This window comes from Microcaecilia unicolor, chromosome 11 (genome assembly GCF_901765095.1).
Source record: "Microcaecilia unicolor chromosome 11, aMicUni1.1, whole genome shotgun sequence".
Classification (NCBI taxonomy): domain Eukaryota; kingdom Metazoa; phylum Chordata; class Amphibia; order Gymnophiona; family Siphonopidae; genus Microcaecilia; species Microcaecilia unicolor.
In genome coordinates, this window is record NC_044041.1 from 82,272,567 (window position 1) to 82,297,236 (window position 24,670).

The window sequence follows — 24,670 nt, forward strand, 5'->3', positions numbered from 1 at the left end:
CAGGGGGAGGAGTAGGGAAACACGCCTGGGAATCAGCTGTCAGTGCGCCGCTCCCTGCCCCTGGAGTAAGACCCCAGAGGAGCGCAGCGACGTGACAGGTGAGAGGAGGAGCGACTGCAGAGACTGCGTTTTAAGACTCGGGCATTTGCGAATGATTTGGGCTGGGTTTAAAAACATTTATTGCTTTTTTCCTTTTTGTAGTGGCCGCTGCTGCTCAACAGGAGAAGCAGCAGCGGCTGAACAGCGTTACAAATGGCAGCTGCAGGTGGCAAGGGGGTTTGATGCGCCGGGGGGGGGGGAAGGGGAGGGTCGCTGGACATGGGTAGCTGGAGGGGGGAGGGGAGGGTCGCTGGACATGGGTGGCTGCAGGGGGGGGAGGGGGAGAGGAGGGTCGCTGGACATGGATGGCTGGAGGGGGGCAGGGGAGAGGGAGGTGGGGATGGGGTCCTGAGACCAGAGGGGTGGGGTGGGGGTGGGGAGGGGGCCCTGTGAGAGGGGGGTGGGGGCTCACACTCACTCACTGTCTCACATACACTCTCTCTGACACACTCCCTGTCTATCACACTCTATCTCTCTGTCACACACACACAGTCTCACACACACAGACACTCTGTCTCTCACACAAACACACACACGCTGTCTCTGTCTCTCTCTCATTCTCTCTCTGACACACACACTCCATCTCTCACACACACTCTGAAGAAAAACCTTGCTAGCGCCCGTTTCATTTGTCAGAAACGGGCCTTTTTTACTAGTTTTTAAATATATGTTCTAATTTCTAGACCCCTGACGCAGGCACTTTGCTGAAACACAGTACTGTGTTGGGTTTTGAAGAATTAACAGTTTTTGAAAAATAAAAGACTTTGATTTTTAAATCTTTTGTCTCCTCGTCCTCTGTGGAAGAGCCCTGCTACCTTCACTACTCCTTTTGTTTGGTGCCTCTTATAATCAAGCCATCTTCTCACTTCAAAGCCATGCAAAAATATATAATTGTTCCCCAATACAGATCTGAGTTTCACCCTTGGGCTTCTTCAGGGGGAAACAATATCTTGTATATCATACAGATTCTCCAGACGATGAAGAGAGATCTTGCTAATAGAGAGGAAGAGAAAGCTTTCATGGTTCATCTTCTCACCTCACACGGTTCCACAATGGTAAGGATGTCTCCTTTTCGGAAGAACAACTCCCCAGGTGATTTTGGCTTAGAGTGGTCACACTTAGCTACACACTGAGTCCCTGGGGCCCAGATCTTCTGCAGGGGAGAAAAGAGAAAAGGAGGCAAATTCCTGAGCCAAATGGAGCAGGATGCAGAGATCAAGGTTAAGCCATCACTGACATCAATATTTTCTCACTTTCTGGTTCCTTCTCTTCCTTAAGATATCATCTATCAACAGTCAAAATAGAAATATTTTGCATCACCACTGTTAGACATTTAATTGTATATGAATTATTACACACTTCCCAGTGATTGACTGGTATTTGTTACCTGTGATGAGCCAACTATCTGGTAATCATGGAATATAAGTAATATACTGTATTGTAAAATCTGTCTGTATTACCCCTCCCCCAAGGGACCACAGAAACATTAAAGACAGTTAAAGGCAGCCTTTCAGGTTTTCAAGGGGTGAGTTCTCCCACAAAGCCATGACACACACACAGAGCTCTCCCTCTGGGTTGGCATGATGAGACCAGTTTGCCCAAATTGTAGAAGTGGGAGATAAGTCAGCATGATGACTCCTGATGACACAATCTTTCAACTTTAAGAACATCATTGACATTTAATAATAAGTAATATGTAACAGATTCCCTTAAAACAATGAAAGCTGAAGGGACACTTACAGCAGACATCATGATCTTCTCTTGTATCGGTACATTAGCCCTAGAATTTCCTTTCTTGCCTCCCAAAAGACAGGCAAACAACCAGAACAATTACCTGTGAACAGAAATGACATCTTGAGCAATTCTGAGTTGGTACACAGAGAGGCAGGATGCAGTCTCCTCTCCTTGGAGCAAGGGAGGGAAAAGGAAGAAGCCTCGAGAATTGGAGATAACATATGATTTTAAAAAACAGTGGTTCTCCCTGCTTTTGTCACCATAGCTAGAGAATATTTGAGATTTAAGGTACCTTAAAACAAACTCGGTGGCAGTAGAACAGAGGGAGAAAACTGAGATATAGGTGGACCACAGGGGCCATGGCCCTACCAAATTTTTGCCTCACACAGAATCAGCAGCAGAGATATGGGGCAGGGAAAGAGTTTGGTTTGTTTGATCTGCTCGAGTAAAAAGATGTTCTGCTGCTATCACTACGTACAGGTGAAGAAGACAAGTGAGTTTGGGCTTTTTAGTTAGCTATTTACAGACACCTGCTGCCCTGCCCCTCTCTCTTTCCTCTATGGGCTAGAAAGACAGGAAAGTTAAGGAAGGAGAGAAAACCAAACAAGGGCCCTCATGATCAAAAGCAAACTCCGGTGCTAGAGGCTGTTAACGCCATACTAGCGCCGGAGTTTGCAGCCGACCCATGATCAGAGCCCTTGAGCGCCTGAAATAACGCACTCGAGGGCTCTTAGCGCAAGTAGCCTTGTAGCGCTATAGAAATGCTAAATAGTAGTAGTAGTAGTAGCATGCAAATGCATGCTAAACAGGGCTTCCAGCATTCATCCCCAATGATCAGCGGCCAGCGCACCAAAGATTGGGTTGCTGGCCGCGGCAAAATCAACGCCAGCTCTGAGCTGGCGTTAGACTTTGCGGATCATTGGGGAGGAATGGTGAGCCCTGTCCAGCATGCAGGCCCCCGTTCCCCCCGTTCCCCCCGTTCCCCCCGTTCCCCCCAAAGCAAACGCAAACAGGGGACTGGAGGTCCGGAGGACCTCCGGTCCCCCCGACAATCCGACCCCCTCCATGCCCAGGGAGGGCTGGAGATCCGGTGGGTCTCCAGCCCCCCCGAACCCCCATAAATCATGGTGGCCGCCTCCGTCCAAACGCTATCCCACCCTCCCTCCCACTCAGCGATGGGGGGGGGGCTGGAGGTTCAGTGGGTCTCCAGCCCCCAAAACCCCAAGAAATCGTTGTTGCCGCCACCCTGTTATCCATCGACGGAGGGGGGTGGGGGCTGGAGGTCCGGTGGACCTCCAGCCCACCCCAACTCCTCCCCTCCCCCAGCGTTCAGAATCCCTGGTGGTCCGTGGTCACCCACCCTCCCTGCCGGCCCCCCCGGCTGGCCCCCCTACCTTTTGTTGGAGGAGGGACGCTGCCTCCCTCCTCTTCCTGTTGACGCCGCTGCAAAATGGCGGCGCCCAGCCCCGCCTATTGCATCCTGGGATGTGCTGGGTGGGGCTACAGACCATGTAAGGGAATCGCTCCCTTACATGGTCTGTAGCCCCGCCCAGCGCATCCCAGGATGCAATGCAGCGGCATCAACAGGAAGAGGAGGGAGGCAGGCAGGCTGCGTCCCTCCTCCAACAAAAGGTAGGGGGGCCAGCCGGGGGGCCGGCAGGGAGGGTGGGTGACCACAGACCACCAGGGATTCTGAACGCTGGGGGAGGGGAGGAGTTGGGGTGGGCTGGAGGTCCACCGGACCTCCAGCCCCCACCCCCCTCCGTCGATGGATAACAGGGTGGCAGCAACAACGATTTCTTGGGGTTTTGGGGGCTGGAGACCCACCGAACCTCCAGGCCCCCCCCCGTCGCTGAGTGGGAGGGAGGGTGGGATAGCGTTTGGCCGGAGACGGCCACCACGATTTATGGGGGTTCGGGGGGGGTTCAGGCCTCGGCAGGCTGTTTGACAGGTTTGGGCTTTTGACAGCCCAGACCTGTCTCAAACAAGTGCGGGAGGATTGTGCTGAGCGCATGCTCGGCACAATTCTCCCGCACTTTAAACATGATAATCAAAGATAATAGTGCTACTTAGATTTGCATGCATTATCTTTGATCATTGATGCAGAAAAGCCCTGCGCTGTCCCGGCGCTATTTTTAGGGCGCTGTTTGGAACAGCGCAGGGCTTTTGATCATCTGGGCCAAGAAGAGAGATAAAAAGGAAGAGAGCGCAAGGAGCAATGAGAAACAGAGCGGAAGTATATTTATGCTTTACATTTCCTAATCACCCATCAACAACCTGCTCCAAGCATTTTACACAACATATAACATAAGTTACAATAAAACTAAGCAAGACAAAGCAAAAAAAAAAATACTAAAATAAAGTTACATAACATACATAAAAATCAACCAGATACAATAGAACCCTGCTGCTTCCCAGAAAAAGTAAAAATAATGCAATGGAAATATAATTCAAATCTTCCAGCCATCATTCTCATAATTTACCCCAAAATTCCAGAAAATATCCAAGCTCTGCATTGTGTCTGAGGTATTTATTCTGCTTGATAAGAAAGAAAAATGGACCCACCCAGTGTACAGTGCTTGAATCTATTCACCTTTCTTTTGGTCCTCGTATTTGTCGAGTTTAATGCTTCATAACATGGCAGTAATGTCCTTACTGGTTCTGGTTTGCCAGGTCGGAGTGTTAATACTGCTGACTTGACAATGAGGTTATTTATTGTGAGAAAACAAAGTAGTCCCTTATCTTGTCTTCTGTCCAACAATTGTCCATTGTCTTCCAGAGGCCCTGACAATTCACCTCTGGCAAGAGAAGTGAAGGGATGAGACTTCTGTATATGCAGGCCACATATAAAGACTTTGGTGGCCAAAGGCTAGGAAAGTTAAGTCATCCTTAAAGTAAAACAAAGGGGTCTTGTGGTCTTTATTTCAAATTACAGTATGGTCTAGATTATCTGAACTTCACTACACCAACGACGTCATCTCATTGCCGTAAAGAAGTGCTTAGGTTCTCTTCTTGTTTTCCGGCTTCACATGCTGCAAGGAAGCCATGTTTGATCTGAGACCATGCTTCTCTGCAAGGGAACCATGCTTTGCAGCTGACACTCCTTCATGCACCCATCATCACCATTGTTGGTTAGTGTTAATAAACAATATTGTATTATAAAAATACAGATAACCTATGCCTGTTCATGCAAGCTACGTCATGCAAGGTTCCACGTTAGGAGTTACGGACCAAGAAAGGGATCTGGGTGTCGTCGTTGATAATACACTGAAACCTTCTGCTCAGTGTGCTGCTGCGGCTAGGAAAGCGAATAGAATGTTGGGTATTATTAGGAAAGGTATGGAAAACAGGTGTGAGGATGTTATAATGCCGTTGTATTGCTCCATGGTGCGACCGCACCTTGAGTATTGTGTTCAATTCTGGTCGCCACATCTCAAGAAAGATATAGTAGAATTGGAAAAGGTGCAGCGAAGGGCAACTAAAATGATAGCGGGGATGGGACAACTTCCCTATGAAGAAAGACTAAGGAGGTTAGGGCTTTTCAGCTTGGAGAAGAGACGGCTGAGGGGAGACATGATAGAGGTATATAAAATAATGAGCAGAGTGGAACAGGTGGATGTGAAGCATCTGTTCATGCTTTCCAAAAATACTAGGACTAGGGGACATGCGATGAAACTACAGTGTAGTAAATTTAAAACAAATCAGAGAAAAGTTTTCTTCACCCAACGCATAATTAAACTCTGGAATTCGTTGCCGGAGAATGTGGTGAAGGCGGTTAGCTTGGCAGAGTTTAAAAAGGGGTTAGACGGTTTCCTAAAGGACAAGTCCATAAACCACTACTAAATGAACTTGGGAAAAATCCACAATTCCAGGAATAACATGTATAGAATGTTTGTACGTTTGGGAAGCTTGCCACGTGCCCTTGACCTGGATTGGCCGCTGTTGTGGACAGGATGCTGGGCTCGATGGACCCTTGGTCTTTTCCCAGTGTGGCATTACTTATGTACTTATGTTCTTTATGCATAAAGTATGTTTTCTGTGCATTTTTAAAGAGGTTATCATTATTTTCTGTATTATCCAACTTTTCACTTATCCGACAACTGCTTGGTCCCATTTATGTCGGATAATCAAGACTGTACTGTATATGCTGGAACAATCCCAGAGTGGCCTTTGACCTTGCTAGATCCCCTCCCCTTCTACTTGAGGCAAATAACTTGAGTGTCACCTGATGACTACTAATGGGACAATGGGAGCAATTGAATAGCTGAGTACCTCCATTTATGTGCCCCAAAGACATCTAGTTCTGTTATAAAATACTAGCATAACCGGTATCTAAGCACCTAACATTTAGGTTCCTGCACTTACACCAGATATGGAGTTGGCATAAGCACAGGCACCTAAATGTGTCAGGGATGTGCAGAATTTACAGTATTCTGTAAGTTGCACACATAAGTCGGGGGCTCTGTCTATGGCCCATACAAGCTTTGCCCCAGTGGCGTAGCCACAGGTGGCCCCAGAGGTCCACCACTTTGAACTCACTCAGGCCTACCTAGCAGTGGCACAGCTGTGATGTGGCTGGTGGGGATCCCCAAGCTCCGCCAGCTGAAGACTCCCAGCATCTCTCCCTCCACTCCCCCCAAGGCAATCTGAGGGGGTGTATCTCAACAACACTCCTCCAAATCCCTAGTACCATTTAAATCCTTCAGTGTAAGAAGTGACTCATACCTGCTGCTTGCACTGGCCCCGAGCCTTCCTGCTAATGCAACTTCCTGTTCACGGGACCAGAAAGCTGCATCAGAAGGAAGGCTCAAGGCTGGCATGAGCAGCAGGCATGAGTGGCTGATCACTGCTGGCAAAGAACTAAAGGACTTAAAATGTACCAGGGGATTGGGGGAATGGAGTTAAGAGACTCCCAATTGCCTGGGGTTGGAGTTGGAGGGAGGGAGGGAGGGAGGGAGAGATGTTGGGTAGGGAGCAGAGTTCTCATGTCCACCCACTTTGGGCTCATGCCTGCCCAAAATTGGGTGTCTAGCTACACACTTCTTGCAAATAAATGCATACTTTGCAAGGTAGTTGTATATTTACAGAGTAGCGCTTAGGTAGTATACTGGCATATACGCAGGTATTCTAAACATTTAGAGAAACAAAGTGGGAAGTGGACCAATGACATCAGGGCGCTGGTTCTGTTATGCTGGGTGCACTTCTTAAAACCACTGGGAGTCTTAAGGGACATGTTAAGAAAAATAGCCAAGGCAAAATCAAACAGTCAATTTTGAAAAAAAAAAATACCCCAACTGGGATGATCAAAGCCTAAGGCATCGTAATGAGTTGTGGAACAGAAAGGAAACTTAGAAAATGCCAAAATCCTGATTGAGGAACTAAGAAGAATGGTAGGGAATGGCCATGTGTGAACATTTAACACAAAAACAAGAGAAACGTAAGGCAAAAACCACACAAAACAAGAAGGAGATGCAAGCTAAGAGGAGATTTACAAAATGCAACCTCACTGCTCTGCGGAAAAAGTCAGACTGGCTTGATCCCATGTAATGGCAGTAGACGAGAAAGCCCACACATGCGCAGTGCACCATCGTCAAAGGTTGCTGTAGAGCAGTTCTAATGCAGGCCTCTGTCAGGTTACATCACCCATCAGTGTGGTGATTTCATTCTGCTGCTTGACCTTGAAGAAATAGCACTATTAGTAAAAGGTGTACCCTGTACTACACAGGTACACATAAGAGACAAGCCCTCCCCCACAGAGCTTATAATTTAGTCTGAATAGAGAAAAGAAGTGGGGAGAGCCAGGGAAAAGAGTTAAAATCTCCAGGTGGCTAATGTTGGTATTTAACTGAAGACAATGATCAATTTCATTGGGCAAAGCTGCTATAAATGAGCCTAAGCCATGGAAAGAAAATGGGTAGGTTAGGGGTATGAGAGTTCACAGGAACTGGATTACCTGGTGGATGCAGGCCCCTGACTGGCTGAGCCAATTCTGATCTGACCCATTTAGATAAGCAATGAAATCTCAGTATGAAGAAAACTGGTGTCTGTATGTTAGCAGCAGATGACAGAGGGGGCACATGAAAAGCTATACATACAGAACAGAGGGTAGGATTCACTTTAAATTGTGCATTCTGGTCTTGAATATAATTCATGGTTATGTGCTTTTATATCTGACATCATTAATAGGTCTTTTAGGTAGAGCGAAAAATTCATTGCAAAATTTTAACATTACAATTTCCAAGTCCAAAAAGTATGCTTTTCAAAACAATATTCTCAACAAGTGTTGCTTATTTATCATTTATCGTTTATTTATTTACTATGCCGTTACTTATTGCTTTAGCAAAACAGAATGGTTTACATGTTTAAAAAAAAAATTTAAAAACACACATAATAACATCTAGGAAATCCAGTAATTGATAGGAAAGCACAGCAAACCAACCATACAAAAGTTGCTCAATTGTGGAATTCAATTTCAAGTCAGGTTTGGATTTTGAGAAATTTTACATTATTTTGTAAATGTTTGAAAGCTTTCCAGAAATGTTTAGGATGCTGATTTATATTGTAACATTATTTGTGATTCCCAGTTTGTTCTGGTCGTTCTTAAAATTGGAATCCGTATTGAACCGTGAGGTAATTGCAAAATATAACACTATTTTCAGTGTATTTGTATCTTCACATAGGACCAGCAGGCTTTGGCTCAACTAATTTGCAATTGCACCACAGCCAAGGTGATAAGTTTCCCCACAAATATTTTGCTTGTTGCATGAAAACACCACAGACCTGGCAGTGTTTTGTCTCTTTTCTGATGAAAGCACAAAGTTCATACAGTCTCTGAAACAGTTGCTTAACAACAGTTCAGGAAGAGCCTCAAGAAAAGGGCCGCTTTTCTGAGAGCTGAGGAAAGCAGTGGCTTGTGGGTGCAGGAAGGCAGGTTACCCAAGCCTTGGTAGGCTTTGAAGAAAGAGTCTAAGAGGCCAGTGTTACATTTAGCAATCTAATGCAAAAACACAAAAAAACTACAGAGAAGAGCAGAGCTTGGGAGCTGAGGCAGAGCTGCCAGGAGTCACAGAGATGGGAAGAATGTGTCAGCTTCTTTCCTCTTGTGCTAAAACATGATGGGGGGGGGGGGGGGGGGGAGCAATCCTCATTCAGGTATTTTATTTATATTTTAAAGAATATTTCATTTATCATGTTCATACATTTCCTTATTTTTAACCCTATGCACAGACTCGTCTCTACCAGAATGCAGTCTGCTCCTAACTGCAACTTTCAAGAAAATCTGCCCATACAGATGGCATCCAGGCCTTTTGCACTAGACAGTTGCACGGGGACAGAAATTTCACCTGTTCCTACTAGAATCTAGCCCATCCCCACTGGAATCTTCTCTATCCCCACCCATCCCCTGTACTAAAATAACCTGATTTGTGGTAAAATAATCTAACAGTAATCCTCAGTGCTTATGGGTATTTCAATGCTATCACCCATATCCATTAATTATTTTAGTGCTATTATTTATTTATTTTGCTGCATTTATATCCCACATTTCCCCACCTATTTGCAGGCTCAATATGGCTTACAATATAATACAACTACAATCACATTGATGGAATAGAAAATCAGAGTATATATATAACAGATAAGGTGTACAAGAATATTATGACAGTCATATTAACGGAGAAGAATTTCAGAATTGTTGCTATTAAGGTGCATATGAAAATTATGTTGAGTAAGAAGTGGATAAATGGATAACAACATAACATAATGATATCAGGACAAGGTGTCACTATCAGTAATTAGGGTGTAAATAAAATAGGCAAATTAGAAGAGTTCCAATATAAATTGTCTGGTGTAGTTTAGGAGTCAGATCGTTATGAGGGATCCATTTTGTACGCTTTATTAAACAAGTAAGTCTTCAGTAGTTTTCGGAAGGTCATTAGGTCGCGTGTTTTTCTTATAGTGGTTGGTAATTCATTCCATAGTTGTGTACAGCTGTATGAAATGCTAGATGTATGTATTGATTTATATTTAAGTCAGTGGTGTGCTGGTAAATTTTTAACAACAGGCTCTCTCCCCCCTCCACCTCGGCGCCCCCCCTCCACCTCGGCGCCCACCCATCCACCTCTGCGCCCCCCAGTCCACCACTGCGCCCCCTGTCCACCTCTGTGCCCCCCCCCAAAAAAAAATTGCAGAGCTGGCTATGCCTGGGGGGGGGGGGGGGGGGGCGGCGTCCAACACATTACTCTCTCCAGGAAAAAAAAATTAAATGATCCCAGGTTCCAATCTAATTCATGTTTAATATGGGATAAAATGCCATAAATAAGTAAATAAACATAAACTTTTAACGTTCAGCACCTGATTCTCAAAGTGGACATATTCCAAACACTATAATGAAAATAAAATTATTTTTTTTCTACCTTTGTTGTCTGGTGACTTTCTCTGATCATGCTGGTCCAGTATCTGATTCTGCTGCTCTTTATCTGTTCCCTTGACTCCGTTTCCAGGGCTTCCTTTCCATTTATTTCTTTTCTTTCCTCCTTTCTTCTTCATTTCTGGTCCTCCGCATACTTGACTGTACAGTGGATCCAGCTTCTGCCTATTTTCTCCATCCATGTGCAGTTTCTCTCCTCACTTCCTTTTCCCTCATCTAATCTCCTTCCTCTATCTTCCCTCCATGTCCAGCATTTCTTCTCTCTCCCTTCCCTCCCCTCCATCCATGTCCAGAAGTTCTCTTGCTCTCCCCACCATCCATGTCCTGAAACTCTCCTCTCTCCCCTGCCCCCTCTGCCCACCCATGCCCAGCAATTCTCTCCTCTGCCCATCCATGCCCAGCAATTCTCTCCCCTGCCCCCCTCTGCCCATCCATGCCCAGCAATTCTCTCCCCTGCCCCCTCTGCCTATCCATGCCCAGCAATTCTCTCCCCTGCCTCCCTCTGCCCATCCATGCCCAGCAGTTCTCTCCCCTGCCCCCCTCTGCCTATCCATGCCCAGCAATTCTCTCCCCTGCCCATCCATGCCCAGCAATTCTCTCCCCTGCCCCCCTCTGCCCATCCATGCCCAGCAATTCTCCTCCCTCCTCTGCCCTCCCGCTCCCATCCAGGTCTAGCGATGTCCTTCGCCAATTGCCCCCCACCCTCCCCAGCAATTCTCCTCCCTCCCGCTCCCATCCATGTGTAGCGATGTCCTTCGCCCCCCCCATCCTCCCCTGCCGCTCCCATCCGTCAGTTTCAATTACCTGCCTCGAAGCGCCGCATTATTTAAGGCCTGCCTGCTGCCCATCTCCAGCTGCCTTCCCTGCTTGCTTCTCAGGAGTTCGGTTCGCGCCCTTAGTCCCGCCGAGGGAAAAGGAAATGACGTCAGAATGACATCAGAAGGCGGGACTAAGTGCGCGAACCGAATGCCTGAGAAGCAAGCAGGGAAGGCAGCTGGAGATGGGCAGCAGGCAGGCCTTAAATAATGTGGCGCTTCGAGGCAGGTAATTGAAACTGACGGATGGGAGCGGCAGGGGAGGATGGGGGGGCGAAGGACATCACTAGACATGGATGGGAGCGGGAGGGGAGGTAAGCATGGCGCCCTCCTGCCATGCTTACCTCGTGCAATGGAGCCGGCTCACCCCGTACAACAACCGGCTCGCAAGAGCTGTCAAAATTTAACAAGCGGCTCTTGCGAGCCAGTGCGAGCTGGCTCCAGCACACCACTGATTTAAGTCCTCTGCAATTGGGATAATGGAGGTTCAAGAAAGTACGTGATGAACTTTTGTTGTTTCTCTCTGGTAGATCTATAAGGTCTGACATGTAGGATGGGGCATCTCCATAAATCATTTTATGAACTAAGGTGCATATTTTGAATGTAACTCGATCCTTTAGTGGAAGCCAGTGCAGTTTTTCTCTAAGGGGTTTGGCACTATAATGTTTCACCTTTCCGAATATCAGTCTGGCTGGAGTGTTCTGGGTGTATAATTGCTAAGCTAGTTTACTACTACTACTTATCATTTCTATAGCACTACTAGATGTATGGGGTACTGTACACTGGACATGAAGAGAAAGTCCCTGCTCGACAGATCTTACAATCTAATTAGGACAAACAGGACAATAAGGGAATTACTAAGGTGGGAATGATAAAACATGGGTACTGATCAAGTGAGTAAGGGTTAGGAGTTAAAAGCAGCATCAAAAAGGTGGGCTTTTAGCCTAGATTTGAAGACAAGAGATGGAGCTTGACATACCGGCTCAGGAAGTCTATTCCAGGCATATGGTGCAGCAAGATAAAAGGAATGGAGTCTGGAGTTAGCAGTGGAGGAGAGGATGCAGATAAGAGAGATTTACCCACTGAACGGAGTTCCTGGGGAAGAGTGTAGGGAGAGATAAGAGTGGAGAGGTGCTGAAGAGCTGCAGAGTGAATGCACTTGTAAGTCAGTAAGAGGAGTTTGAACTGTATGCAGAAATGGATAGGGAGCCAATGAAATGATTTGAGGAGAGGGCTAATATGAGCATAGTAACACTGGCAGAATATAAGTCATGCAGCAGAATTTTGAACAGATTGAAAGGGAGAGAGATGGCTTAGTGGGAGACCTATGAGAGGCAAGTTGCAATAGGCTAAGCAAGAGGTGATGAGTGTGGATAAGGGTTCTAGTAGTGTACTCAGAAAGGAAAGGACAAATTTTGATGATATTATAGAGAAAGAAATGACAAGTTTTAGCAGTCTGTTGAATATGTGCAGAGAAGGAGTGAGAAGAGTCGAAGATGGCCCCAAGGCTACGAGTTGATGAGACAAAGAGGATGAGAGCGTTATCCGCAGAGATAGAGAATGGAGAGGTTGGTTTAGAGGGAAAAATAAGAAGCTCAGTCTTGCTCATGTTTAGTTTTAGATGGTGGTGAGACATCCAGGCAGCAAAGTCAGACAGGCTGGCTGATACTTTGGCCTGGATTCCTTCTGAAATTTCTGGTGTGGAGAGGTAAATCTCGGAGTCATCAGCATAAAGGTGATACTGAAAACCATGGGAAGAAGTATATATGGAGAAAAGAAGAGGTCCCAGGACAGATCCCTGAGGTACTCCAACTGATAATGGGATAGAAGTGGAGGAGGATTCCCAGAATATACACTAAAAGTAGATGGGAGAGATAAGAAGAAAACCAGGAAAGAATAGAGCCCTGAAATCCAAGTGAGGACAGCATATCAAGGAGTAGGCGGTGATCAACAGTGTCAAATGCAGCAGATAGATTGAGAAGGATGAGCATAGAATAGAGACCTTTGGATCTGACCAGGAACATGTCATTTGAGACTTTAGCAAACGTTGTTTCAGTTGAATGAAGAGGGTGAAAGCCAGATTGAAGTGGATCAAGAATAGCTTGAGATGAAAGAAAGTCAAGACAACAGAAGTGAACAGCATGTTCAAGTATCTTGGATAGAAAAGGGAGGAGGGAAGAGGGAGATGGGGTGGTAGTTGGAAGGATAGGTAGGGTCCAATGAAGGTTTTTTGAGGAGTGGTGTGACTATGGCATGTTTGAAGGCATCAGGAACAGTCACAGTGGAAAGTGAAAGATTGAGGATATGACAGATAAAATGGATGACAGTAGATGGGTGGGAATAGGATCAGAGAGACAGGTAGTTAGTTTGGAGGAGGGAAGAAAATGTGCAGTTTCCTCTTCGGTGATTTCAGAAAAGGAAGAAAGGCGGCAGGGGTTGAAGGAGGGTTGAGAGAGATGGAAGTGACTTTAATCTTGTGAACCTTATCATGAAAGTACTCAGCCAGAGTCTGGGGGGGGGGGGGGAGAAAGTGAAGGGGGGGGGGGTTGGAGGTGAAGGCAGTTTGAGGAGAGAGTTCAGTATGGCAAAGAGACGTCTAGAGTTTGAGCCAAGAGAATTTGTCAATTGAATGTAGTAGTCCTGTTTGGCAAGTGAAAGAGCAGACTGGAAGGAGGTCAGCAAGAATTTGAAATGTATGAAATCAGCATAGGCACGGGATTTCAGCCAAAGACGTTCAGCAGAGCGGGGACAGGAATGTAGGTAGCAGATTCTAGAGGTCAGACAAGGCTGGGGTTTGGTATGCCTTACAGAATGGGGAATGGGAGGAGCAAGAGTATCCAGAGCAGAGGAGAGAGTAGTATAAGAGACAACCTCATTGACAGACTTAGATAACATAGTGGTTGAGATTTGAAACACTGGAGGACAGAGTAGAAGGGTCAATAGGTAGGTAGGATAGGTAGGCTGGCCTGGCACTACACTTCCGCGGGAGCCCTGCAGGACCTGTGTCCATCCCCGTGGACCTGGAGGGGATCCCTGCAGGAGTCACGTGGATCTGAAGGGGATCCTCGCGGGAGTCTCGTGGACCTGGAGGGGATCCCCACGGAAGTCCCACTAACTCTGTTCCCGTGCAGCTCTCTAATTCTCACCTACTGCCTATAGACTGTGAGGCACAGAAGCAGATAGGTCAATACTTAAAAACTCTGCAGTTTAAAGATGTACTTGAATATTTAGTGCTAGCCACTATCCAGCTATTGGTGCTGAATATTACTGGTATCCAGATAAAGTCAAGCTCTGTCCCCAAACTGCCACTGTGGATGGCTCCAGTCAACGCTGCTTATCTGGGAAGCAGCACCTACTACCCAGAGAAGTAGTTTGAATATTTGGCCCAGAAAGTCTGATGACAGGTAATTAAACTTCTAAAATTCATTCAAGTCTAGAATTATGAGAATAAAATCTACTTTCCTTGCTTGAATCAGTGCCATTACTCTTGATTTGGCCTGAGGGCATCAAGTCAATAGGTATAATGCTTGTAAAAATTGCTGTTTCAATCCTGCTGTGTTTTAATAGCATTTCAGTCATTTATTCCACTGGGTATGTTTGTCACAATATTTCTAGTTGAATGAGGAATACATTAATTTTATTTTAAAGCAGACCAGATATTGTCAGATCCATTATCAGATGAAATTATGTAAAACACAACATTTACATTTTAGCATAATAGAAATATTTCAAAAAGGATATTCACAGCTTCCTCCTTTGCATATGATGTGACTTACAACAATTTAAAAAAAAGGTATTTTTTTGTATAGGTTTAAAGTTATAGAATGGAAAATCCTGAATGGAGTGGAATGAGTAAATATGAATCGGATTGTTTACTCTCTCAAAAAGTATAAAGACTAGGGGACACTCAGTGAAGTCATAGTAATACTTTTAAAACAAATAAGAGAAATATTTTCAGTCAACAAATAGTTACGCTCTAGAACTTGTTGCCACAGGATGTGGTAATAGCGTTTATTGTACCTGGGTTTAAAAAAGGTTTGATCAAGCTCCTGGAGGAAACTTCCATAATATGCTCTTATTTAGACATGGGGTAAGGCAAAACTTATCCCTGGAATCAGTAGCATGGAATACTGCTACAAACTGGATTTCTGCCGGGTGCTTGTGGCCTGGATTGGCCATTGTTGGAGGCAGGGCACTGGGCTGACCCAGTATGGCTATTCTTATGTCTATTTTTTCTCCAGATCCTACTTGATCTGTTTTACTACTCACTTACCAACTGCAGAGGTTCCTCTGTGGTTAACCCGGCCATCTTGAATTCTGGTACTGTTTTTGTCTGCACCATGCTTTATGTGAAGAAATATATCCAGATGTTCCTCCTAAGTCTGCTTTCCTGGAGCCTTATCTTGTGAGCTCAGGTTCTAGGTCATTCTTTCCTCTGCAAAACATTTGTTTCTTGTGCCTGATTTGTACCTGTGAGCTATTTGAATGTGTCTATCATATTTCCCCTGTCTCTCTTTGCCCATGAGTTACACATTTCAGTCTTGAAATCTCACCTCATATAAACTTTGGTAGAGAACTGACAGTCTTTGGACCACCTTCTACCTATCTATATCTTTTTTGGAGGTCTCACCAACAGACTGTACAAAGGCATTCTCACTTCCTACTCTTCTGTTGCTTTCAACCTTCCCATGTGCTTTGGAAACTCTCTGCCTCAAGCCACAGCCTTATCACACAGTTTTTTTCCCCTAAAGAGTCATTGTTTTTTTATGTCAGCATGACAATATTTCCTGAAACAAAAAAATAGAAGTATCTTCGGTCTCTATTTTTAATTCACATGAAACTGGCATCAACAGAAACTCATTGGAAAAACACTATGACTTGGAGATACTAGGGAAGGGGAGGAAACCTGAATCCAGGGCAGGTTGAATTGGTCCTAATCAGATCATAATTATTTTACCTATCATGACATCTTGTTTTTAAGGTGATCAAGGAGGATTCACTAAACCATGGGAGGAATGGTACAGTTGAGCTGATGATTGTTTTTAAAGTTTTGGTACTGATTCATAACACTTTGAAAAAGGAATTGACCTTGGTTTTACATTTGCACGTTCTAAGTCAATCTCTTTGGTCTGAGAACATGGTGCGGCTTTCACTGCCAGCGTTTTAAAGTTTTCATTATGAAAAAACCTGAAAGATTCCTTTTTTTGTTTGCAGATTCTACAATTTGGAACTTGTTACCCCTTTATATTCAAAAAGTCACTGATTTAGTGCAACTCAGGAAATTGTTGAAACATCACTTGTTTGTAAAGGTTTATCATCTACCTTAATTTTTTTTTTTAATCTATCCCTGGTAGTTTGTGATGCGATGTACTTCAAAGCTGGGGTATGGTGTTAGGGTTTGCAGCAGCAAGAAATTAATGTTTTTTTGTTTTCTTGTATAATGGTTTGTCGGTTTGTGAGGTAGTGTGTTTAAACATGGTATGGGATGGAATGTTTTTGTTTGTTTTAAATTGATTTTGTATTTTTTCTGTGCTCCACCTTTTACTAAGGTGTGCTAACGATTAGCGTGCACTAAATGATAAGATGCCCATAGGAATTTCCTGACATTACTCCTACCACCCCAAGGAAGTTACATGTAAATAATTTTAAAACAAATAGGAGAAAACGTACAAGAAGAACACCCTGTGAAAGGTTCTGCAGAAACTTTGATCTCTAACCCTTAAATGTAGCATTTTCATACAATGTACCCTCCCCTCCCCGTTTTCATATTTTCCTCTTGTGGATATACTTCCCTTCCTGAAGTTGCAGAAGTTCAATCCTTGAGCAATGCCACTCTTTCAAAGTGGTGTAGAGCAAACCAAAAGTGTTTCTGCAGACTCCCTATACTTATATTGCCAAAGCTTATATATTCTAAATATTCATAGTACTGGTTCAGGCTGTTATTTTGTCATCGCTGGACTTTACTGAAGCAGCTAAGGTTGATTCAGAACACAGCTGCTAGGCTGATTTGTAGGAAAAGTAGATATGATCATGTGACTCCATTATTTGCTGGTCTTCATTGGCTCCCCATAGAAGCATAAACTTTTTTAAAACATTATATGGAGATGCTCCGGATGATTTTCTTTTATTATTTTGTCAGGTACTTCTTTTAAAGGTTGAAGTGTGGATCATCTTATTTTTCAGCTACCATCTTATAGATCATATAGATCACTGTATGGTCAATCTTTAGCTTTCCATAGAATTTGGAACTTTCTTCCACAGGATATTTGTTCTTCTTCCTCGTTTCGGTGAAGACTGAAAACTTATTTGTGAACTTAGGAGATTGATTTGAATAGTTATACATAAGTTATACTTTTTCTTTTGGTACCTAGACGATTGCTCTGCTTGGGTCCTTTTGTTACTCGCCTTGCATTTTTTTAAAGGGATTTGGCAGGATACAAGTCTCTAGTATAGTATAGTAAATATGGCGTCTGGTCCCCAGGCCTGTTTTATTGATGGCAGCACACCTTGTAAGCACAGGAAACAGTACTCTCTACAGTGGAGGGGGGGGGGGGGGGGGGGGGGGGGAGGGGAGAAGACACCCTGGAGTGCTTTGGTTGATGCAGACTCTTCAAAGCTACCACCATCCCTGCCCATAAAGCAGCACCTGTGCAGTCACAAAAGGTCACACATTACTAAAGCCAGTCCTTTCTGGTCCCAGGTCTCACGATTTCCCTAATGAATATTCATGCATAATATATCAACAACTATAAACAATCTACAAACCTTTAGTCGATGTTGAAAAAGCTATTAAAATCTGATAAATCTCACACGACTAGCTCCAAGTATACTCAGTCCACTTTACAAATTCATAAATATACTTGGTCCAATGTTCAGATTCAAATCAATAGAGCCTATTTTCCATCAACTCCGAACCCGGGGCTCCATTGATTTGGTGACTGTATTTTACAGTTTCAAGATCGTACATCTTGCAGTTTGCAGCAGATTATATATACACCTCGGAAATACGGAAACATCAAAGCACACTAATTGGACATTTTGGATTTACAACATGTTATGAGATGGCTGTATATCTTAAGCCATGACATTTATGAATCTGAACAATGGACCAAGTATATTTAAGAATTTGTATAGTAGACTGACCAGCTTATTTTCGAAAGAGAAAAACGCCTATAGTGCGACCTAAATCGGGAGATAGACGTTTGTCTCGCAAAGGCGCCCAAATCTGTATAATCGAAAGCTGATTTTGGGCGTTTCCAACTGCACTCCGTCACGGAAACGAATAAAGTTGACTGGGGCGTGGTTATCAGCCGAGAGATGGGCGTCTTTAGCTGATAATCGAAAAAAAGGCGTTTTTACCGTGATTTTGGGTCACTTTTTTTGGACCCTTTTTTTTCACGAACAAGTCCCAAAAAAGTGCTCCAACTGCCCAGATGACCACTGGAGGGAATCGGGGATGACCTCCCTGGACTCCCCCAGTGGTCACTAACCCCCTCCCACCAAAAAAACTTTTTTTCCAGCCTGTATACCAGCCTCAAATGCCATACCCACCTCCATGACAGCAGAATGTGTTCGATCCTCTCACAGCCTTTCCCTGGGTCAGATGTGGCTCTCGGGTGCAGTACAGGGTCACATCAGCATTGCATTGTGGTGAGTGTAGGGTATTGGGCTCCGTGATTTCATTAGCTTGTGTTACAGTCTCACGATGTTAGTAGTTGGTAGGCTCTTCTCCCATGGTGCTTTTCCCCCTGCCTACTGGGTTAGAGTGTGCCCTGTTGTGTTTCCGGTTCTAGTCCATGCGGTAGTGGCCATTTTTGTAAGCCAGTTTTAGTTCTCTTTCCTGTGTTAGCCACGTTAGACAACTTAGTTCTTCCCTTGAATGTGGCTGAATGAGGGCATTGTACAGTATTCTGCCAGTTCTGACCTACTGCTCATCTCAGTACCAGGGAGACTCGTTGCCAGTGGGGCACAACTTCTGATCTGCAGTTAACTGTGAGTAAAGGCGGTTATTCCAATAAAGGACGTTTTCGTAGAGATTAGTCTTCAGGTGTCAACTGGTGTGGCAAGGTTATATAGCAGCAACCAGTCCTAGAGGCCTGCGTGTATGCAGGTCCCTGGAGCACTTTTAGTGGGTACCGCAGTGCACTTCAGCCAGGTGGCCCCAGGCCCATCCTCCCCCACCTGTAACACTTGTGCTGGTAAATGGGAGGCCTCCAAAACCCACTGTACCCACATGTAGGTGCCCCCTTCACCCCTAAGAGCTATGGTAGTGTTGTACATTTGTGGGTAGTGGGTTTTGGGGGAGGGGGTTGGGAGCTCAGCACCTGTGGTAAGGGAGCTATGCCTGTGGGAGCTTTTTCTGAAGTCCACCGCACTGACCTAGGGTGCCCAGTTGGTGTCCTGGCATATCAGGGGGGCCAGTGTACTACCAATCCTGGCCCCTCCCACGACCAAATGGCTCGGATTAGGACGTTTTTGAGCTGGGCGTTTTTAGTTTCCATTATCGCTAAAAAAAAACCCAAATGCCCAGCTCAAAAACGTCCATTTTTTCAAAAATTTGGTTCAGCCCGCCCCTTCAGGGACCCGTTCTCGGTGATAAATGCCCATGGAGATAGGCATTTCCGTTCGATTATGCCCCTCTGAGTATACTTGGAGATAGTCATGTGTTTCAGTAATATTAGAAAATAGTAGCAGGGAGTTTAGTTCTGAGGTGTATAGTGGAGTTGTGAGTGAATGAGATGTTGGGTGTATGTAATATATGTTTGAAGAATTGCACTATACCAATTTCCTGAGATTTATCAGATTTTAATAGCTTTTTCAACAAAGAATAAAGATTGTAGATTGTTTATAGTTGTTGATATATTATGCATGTTTCTATGCTACAACTATATTAGAATTGAGGTTTCTCCATTGTGGGCACATGTAATGAATATTCATGAGATATATTTGGTTAGTGAGTAGTCAGTAAAGCTTGGGGGGGGGGGGGGGGGGGAGAGGAACAAATGCACTCCAGCACAGTTCTCCCTCCAACAGCATGGGTCAAACTCCTACCACGGTGCATCACTATTGGTAATCCCAGGGAATACACATAGAGGAAGGGGTGTAGCCAGATCTTAATTGGGTTTTTTGGAGGGGGAGGCCTGAGCCCAAGGCACGGGGGGGGGGGGGCATATTGTACCCCATGATCCAGCTGCTCCTTGCCCTGCCACAATCCCACATACTTGGGTTGGTGGGGGTCACCAAGCACTACCAGAAGAAGCCGTCCTCCAGTGCTGTTCACTGCCACACAGTCTGCCCTGCTTCCTTCCCTCCCCCCCCCCCAGATGCTCAGTTTTAATGAAATTGAGCATATGCGAAGCCTCACGCATGCTCAATTTCACTAAAACCAAGCATGCAAAGGGGTGGGGGAAGAGAGGGGAAGCTGGGCAGGAAGTGAACATCACTGGAAGAAGGCTGCTGCTGGAGGAGCTTGGGCTTAGGGACCCCTGCTAGAAAAACCAGCAGACTTGGGGGTGGGGCAGGCCTTCTTCCCCTCTGTGGCTGTGCCACTATATACAGGCCTAGGTACATGGGAAACATAAAATTAAGGGGCTGCTGGGGCCAGAGCTCACGCTTCCTTCCACTTTCCAGCACTATCTCATCTTGGTGCTCTGGGCAGGTACCCATAATGCCTGCCTGTAGCAATGGCCCTAGTCAGTTTAAGCTGTGTAGTCTGAAAGACAAAATAGTTGGTAACACCCTGCTAACTCACCATCCCTGTGTTAGAAGGTATTTTTTCCATCAATGAAAAAAACAAACAAACATGAAACCATAAGAGCCAGCTGTGTGGCTGCTGTTGCACCCCCAATATTGAACAAATTTCATGACTATATCCAGAGAGAGAATTTCTGTTGGGTTTAGTACCCCTAATAATTTTGAAAAGTTGGCTCCTATGCATGAAAGCCTATTAAACAATCACAGAAAAAAAGACAAGCACACAAAGAATGAGTTCACACTGACTGTCCATCCCAGCTCAGGGACTTTGTTCTGTATAATAATGCTCATTCTTTCAGCATTTGTCAGGCACTCTGCTCAACAGTACATAAATTAGTAAGAAAGAATGAAAGAAAGAAAGGAAGGAGTGAAATAAACAGAAACTGACACAACTGCAGCCAAAAACACAAAACATCATGCAGAAAATATTCTCTGTACCAAATTACAACCTACCAGCATCCCCTATCTCATACACAATGTGAAAGAACGAGCATGTTCTTCTGCTATTGGGGAAGTCTCCTCTCCCTAACCTAAACCTTACCCTGTATTTGCCAGGGCTGCAACCAACTGCCTTCCTAACAAATTTGTGAATGCAGGCCAGAAGGTTGGAAGCGATGAACCATGCAGGTTATAGGCAGACATGAAGAGCGAAGTAGGAACCACCTTCTCACCCTTAAAGGATTGGTAGCAGATCTGTGGGTGCATGAGCACCACCAGTATAGAGCTGGGAAGAACAATTTCACATCCTGGCTGATGCCCACCCAGAACAGATTCTCTTCCTTACCCTGCAGTTCTGTCTCTGGCCCAGGGTCTCTCCAGTAGCAGTCTTACTTCTTCCCTTCTAAAGGACTGGTAGCTTTTGAAGCAATTACTATTTCCTTATCACCAGTAGCACTGATGTGCAGTTCTCCATAGGTCCTAGTGTCTGCTTTGTATACAGGCTCAGGTCCCCTTTTTGGTCATGACTCATGATTTGTTTCAAGTAGCAACCTCTGATCACTATGCCAGGGGCAGTGTAAGATATACTGGGACTGAAAGACTGCCAACAGGCTGTGCTGCCTTCAGTTTTGGGCAGGTCTAGGGAGCCAGGGCACACCGGCCCTGTAGTAGTCCAGTCTCCAATAGGCTGATTTCCTTGTCAGTGTGTGCCATAGGTATGGTGCCAAGAGCAGCTCTTCTGTTCACCTTCTCTTTTAGCTTTGGCCTTTGAAAACTTACTTCTATACATCTAGCTTTTCAGTGAATAAAATCAAAGCTACTTGTTTAGTCATTGTAATTTAAACTTCAAAAAAACTATTCCTTTATGAAACTTTGAGCCTAAGGCTCTAATTTTATCTTTTTAATTCTATATGAGCCTTAGGGAATAAAGCATGGATGGTCCTTAATATTATGATTTTTTAAAAACCTTTATTTCTATACCTATAGGGGAAACATTACAATAAAGGCTCCCTGTTTGAGACCCACTGCTAGAAACAGTAGCTACATTTCCCAAGACACCCTTTTCTCCTGTTATAGAATGAAGGGGACAGCTCTACCATGGTGCTGGAGATCTGTACTGGCTAGTGACATAGTGCCGCCCTCCGGGTTTAATAACTGACCCATGTATCCCACACCTGAAATGAACTGCATCCATGTATCTATTTGAGCCAGTATAGGAAAAATGAATGTTTTTTTTTTTTAAAGCAACAAAACCACCTCTTTTTCCTTTCTGCCCCAAAGGAGCCCAGAACTGCACAGACCACAGCCCTCATGTGACCTGCTAGTCATTTAATGTTCCACACTCTAGTATACCAGACCCAGATGTCGAACTAAAAATAAGATCCAAGAGCATACATTGAAATATGACCAAAGGGGGGAGGTGTGTCTTTGCTACCCCCCCCCCCCCAACTTCAAGCTTGCATGCTCTCTGAAAATATTGATTTGCTATCTTTATCTGTTGATATTCCCATGAGGAAAAATTACCCAGCTCAGCTCTTGCAACAAGGGAAGCACCACTGTAAAAAAAGACAGATCTGAAACCAAGGCCCCTTGATGTAGGATTAGAATATCTGTCTTTATATATATATAAACCAGGTGTGTTAAACATGCAGCCCATCTTGTGGTATCTAATGCACATTCTAAATTAAACATCTGGTTAAATACATAATGTAAATTTGGCACCTAAGTAATTGTAATGGAGAGAACAGGGAGGACAAAAATTTTACTGCAGTCCATCAATGAATGCACAGCTGCCATAGTGGCCCATCATTAATCATGAGTTTGACATACCTAATATGGACAGACATGTTAATCCTACAGCAAGGGTCCTTGGTTTCACGCACAGGCTATGGGGATATAGGAACCATATCTTGGACAAACTGTTAGAATGAAAATTTTACAGACATGAGAATTATGAAGAATAGGTATTCAAAAACATTCATACGGAAATAGTACGAGTGCTGGTGGGAAATGCATCAAAATATAAAAAGATGTCTTGTCCACATCAATGAAATATCAAACCAGCTAAAAACCCAATTGAGAACCATGGGGTCCCTTTTACAAAGGCACACGCTAGCATTTTTTGCGCAAGCTAAAAATCAGCATGTGTTAAACGCTCGACACCCATATAGTCCTATGGGCGTCTCTAGCGTTTAGCATGCGCTAATCATTAGCGTGCACTATAAACGTTACCACGCCTTTGTAAAAGGACCCCTAGGTGCACAAAAAGGCAGGGGGTTGGGCAGCGGCTAGAAAGATTCCACTTTGAAATTGTCAAAATAGCATTGAAATAAATCTCTAACTCTTAAATGTGCACCTAGGCGGTTTTGATGGGGCATGTTCCTCCCATAATAAGAGATCTTGCCAGTCACCTCCTCTCCACACAGCTCATGTGCTATTTCATGGATTATTATTTTTGAGCCTGGAATTTCTTCCTGCACTTGTGTGCTTCTGGCTCACTCCAAACTGGACCACCAGCAAAAGCCTTCACTCACAACCACCCCAGTATAGCTCACTAGGGTAAAAGCTATGACCCCCCTGTTCCTGTATCTCTGCACTGACAGATCCATTGTAAAAATTTTGAAAAAAGTGCCAGAGAAAGGGGCTTGTACAGTTTAAAAGGTGGCCACTAACTACATCACTTATAGAACATCTCAGAGGAAAATTGTACTTTATTGTGGGGGGGAGGGGGGAATGAAATTTCTACCCAGAACACTAAGGAAAAATTAGTTCTCGCCTGATAATTTTCTTTCCATTTAGCCCCAACAGATCAATCCAGAGACTCGTGGGTTATGTCCCTCTACCAGCAGGTAGAGATAGAGAGAACTTCAGAGGTTTGCCATATATGTGGTCATGTGCAGCCATCTCAACCTCAGTACGGTCGATAACAAAGCAATAGAAGTAAAGGAAACGCCAAAGAAACACACTCTCCTGCCTCTTCAGAAACATCATGAAGAATCTCAACCGCCGCTGCCACGGGAGTAACATCAATGCAGACACCTTCACTGTCTTCTTATTTTGTTCTCTTTGATTTATAAAAACAAACAAACAAGCAAGCAAGCGAAGGAACCTCTGCAGTATAAAAACCAGTATATAACTGGAACTCTACAAACAGCTGAAATAACAAAGGGTGGACCTCTGGATTGATCTTGTGAGACTAATGGAAATAAAATTGATCTTTTGAGACTAATGGAAAGAAAATTATCAGGTGAGAACTAATTTTTCTTTCTATAGCATCCCACAGATCAATCCAGAGACTTGTGGGATGTACCAAAGCAGTGCTCAAGTAGGATGAGACAACCCCAACCCCACTGTGTACACCAAATATTCTCACACAGGGACCTCAACCCCTAACCAGGCTCAA

The 24,670-nt window shown here is 44.6% G+C and overlaps 1 protein-coding gene across 3 annotated transcripts in view; it reads right to left on the minus strand.

The window, feature by feature from the left end:
- The window catches only part of MATK (megakaryocyte-associated tyrosine kinase), a 64,351-nt gene extending 42,674 nt beyond the window's left edge, over nucleotides 1-21,677 (minus strand). For 2 of the 3 annotated variants that reach the window (XM_030218395.1, XM_030218393.1), the window contains exons 1-3: nucleotides 21,614-21,677; nucleotides 1,840-1,933; nucleotides 1,136-1,252 (exon numbers count right to left, since the gene is read on the minus strand). In XM_030218395.1, coding sequence (XP_030074255.1) covers nucleotides 1,136-1,252; nucleotides 1,840-1,851 — 129 coding nt within the window. In that variant the 5' untranslated portion in view covers nucleotides 1,852-1,933; nucleotides 21,614-21,677. Of the gene's footprint in view, nucleotides 1-1,135; nucleotides 1,253-1,839; nucleotides 1,934-7,335; nucleotides 7,392-21,613 lie in introns of those variants that run through there. The other variant, XM_030218394.1, reaches the window with a different exon arrangement.
- Between the last annotated feature and the right edge of the window lie 2,993 nt (nucleotides 21,678-24,670).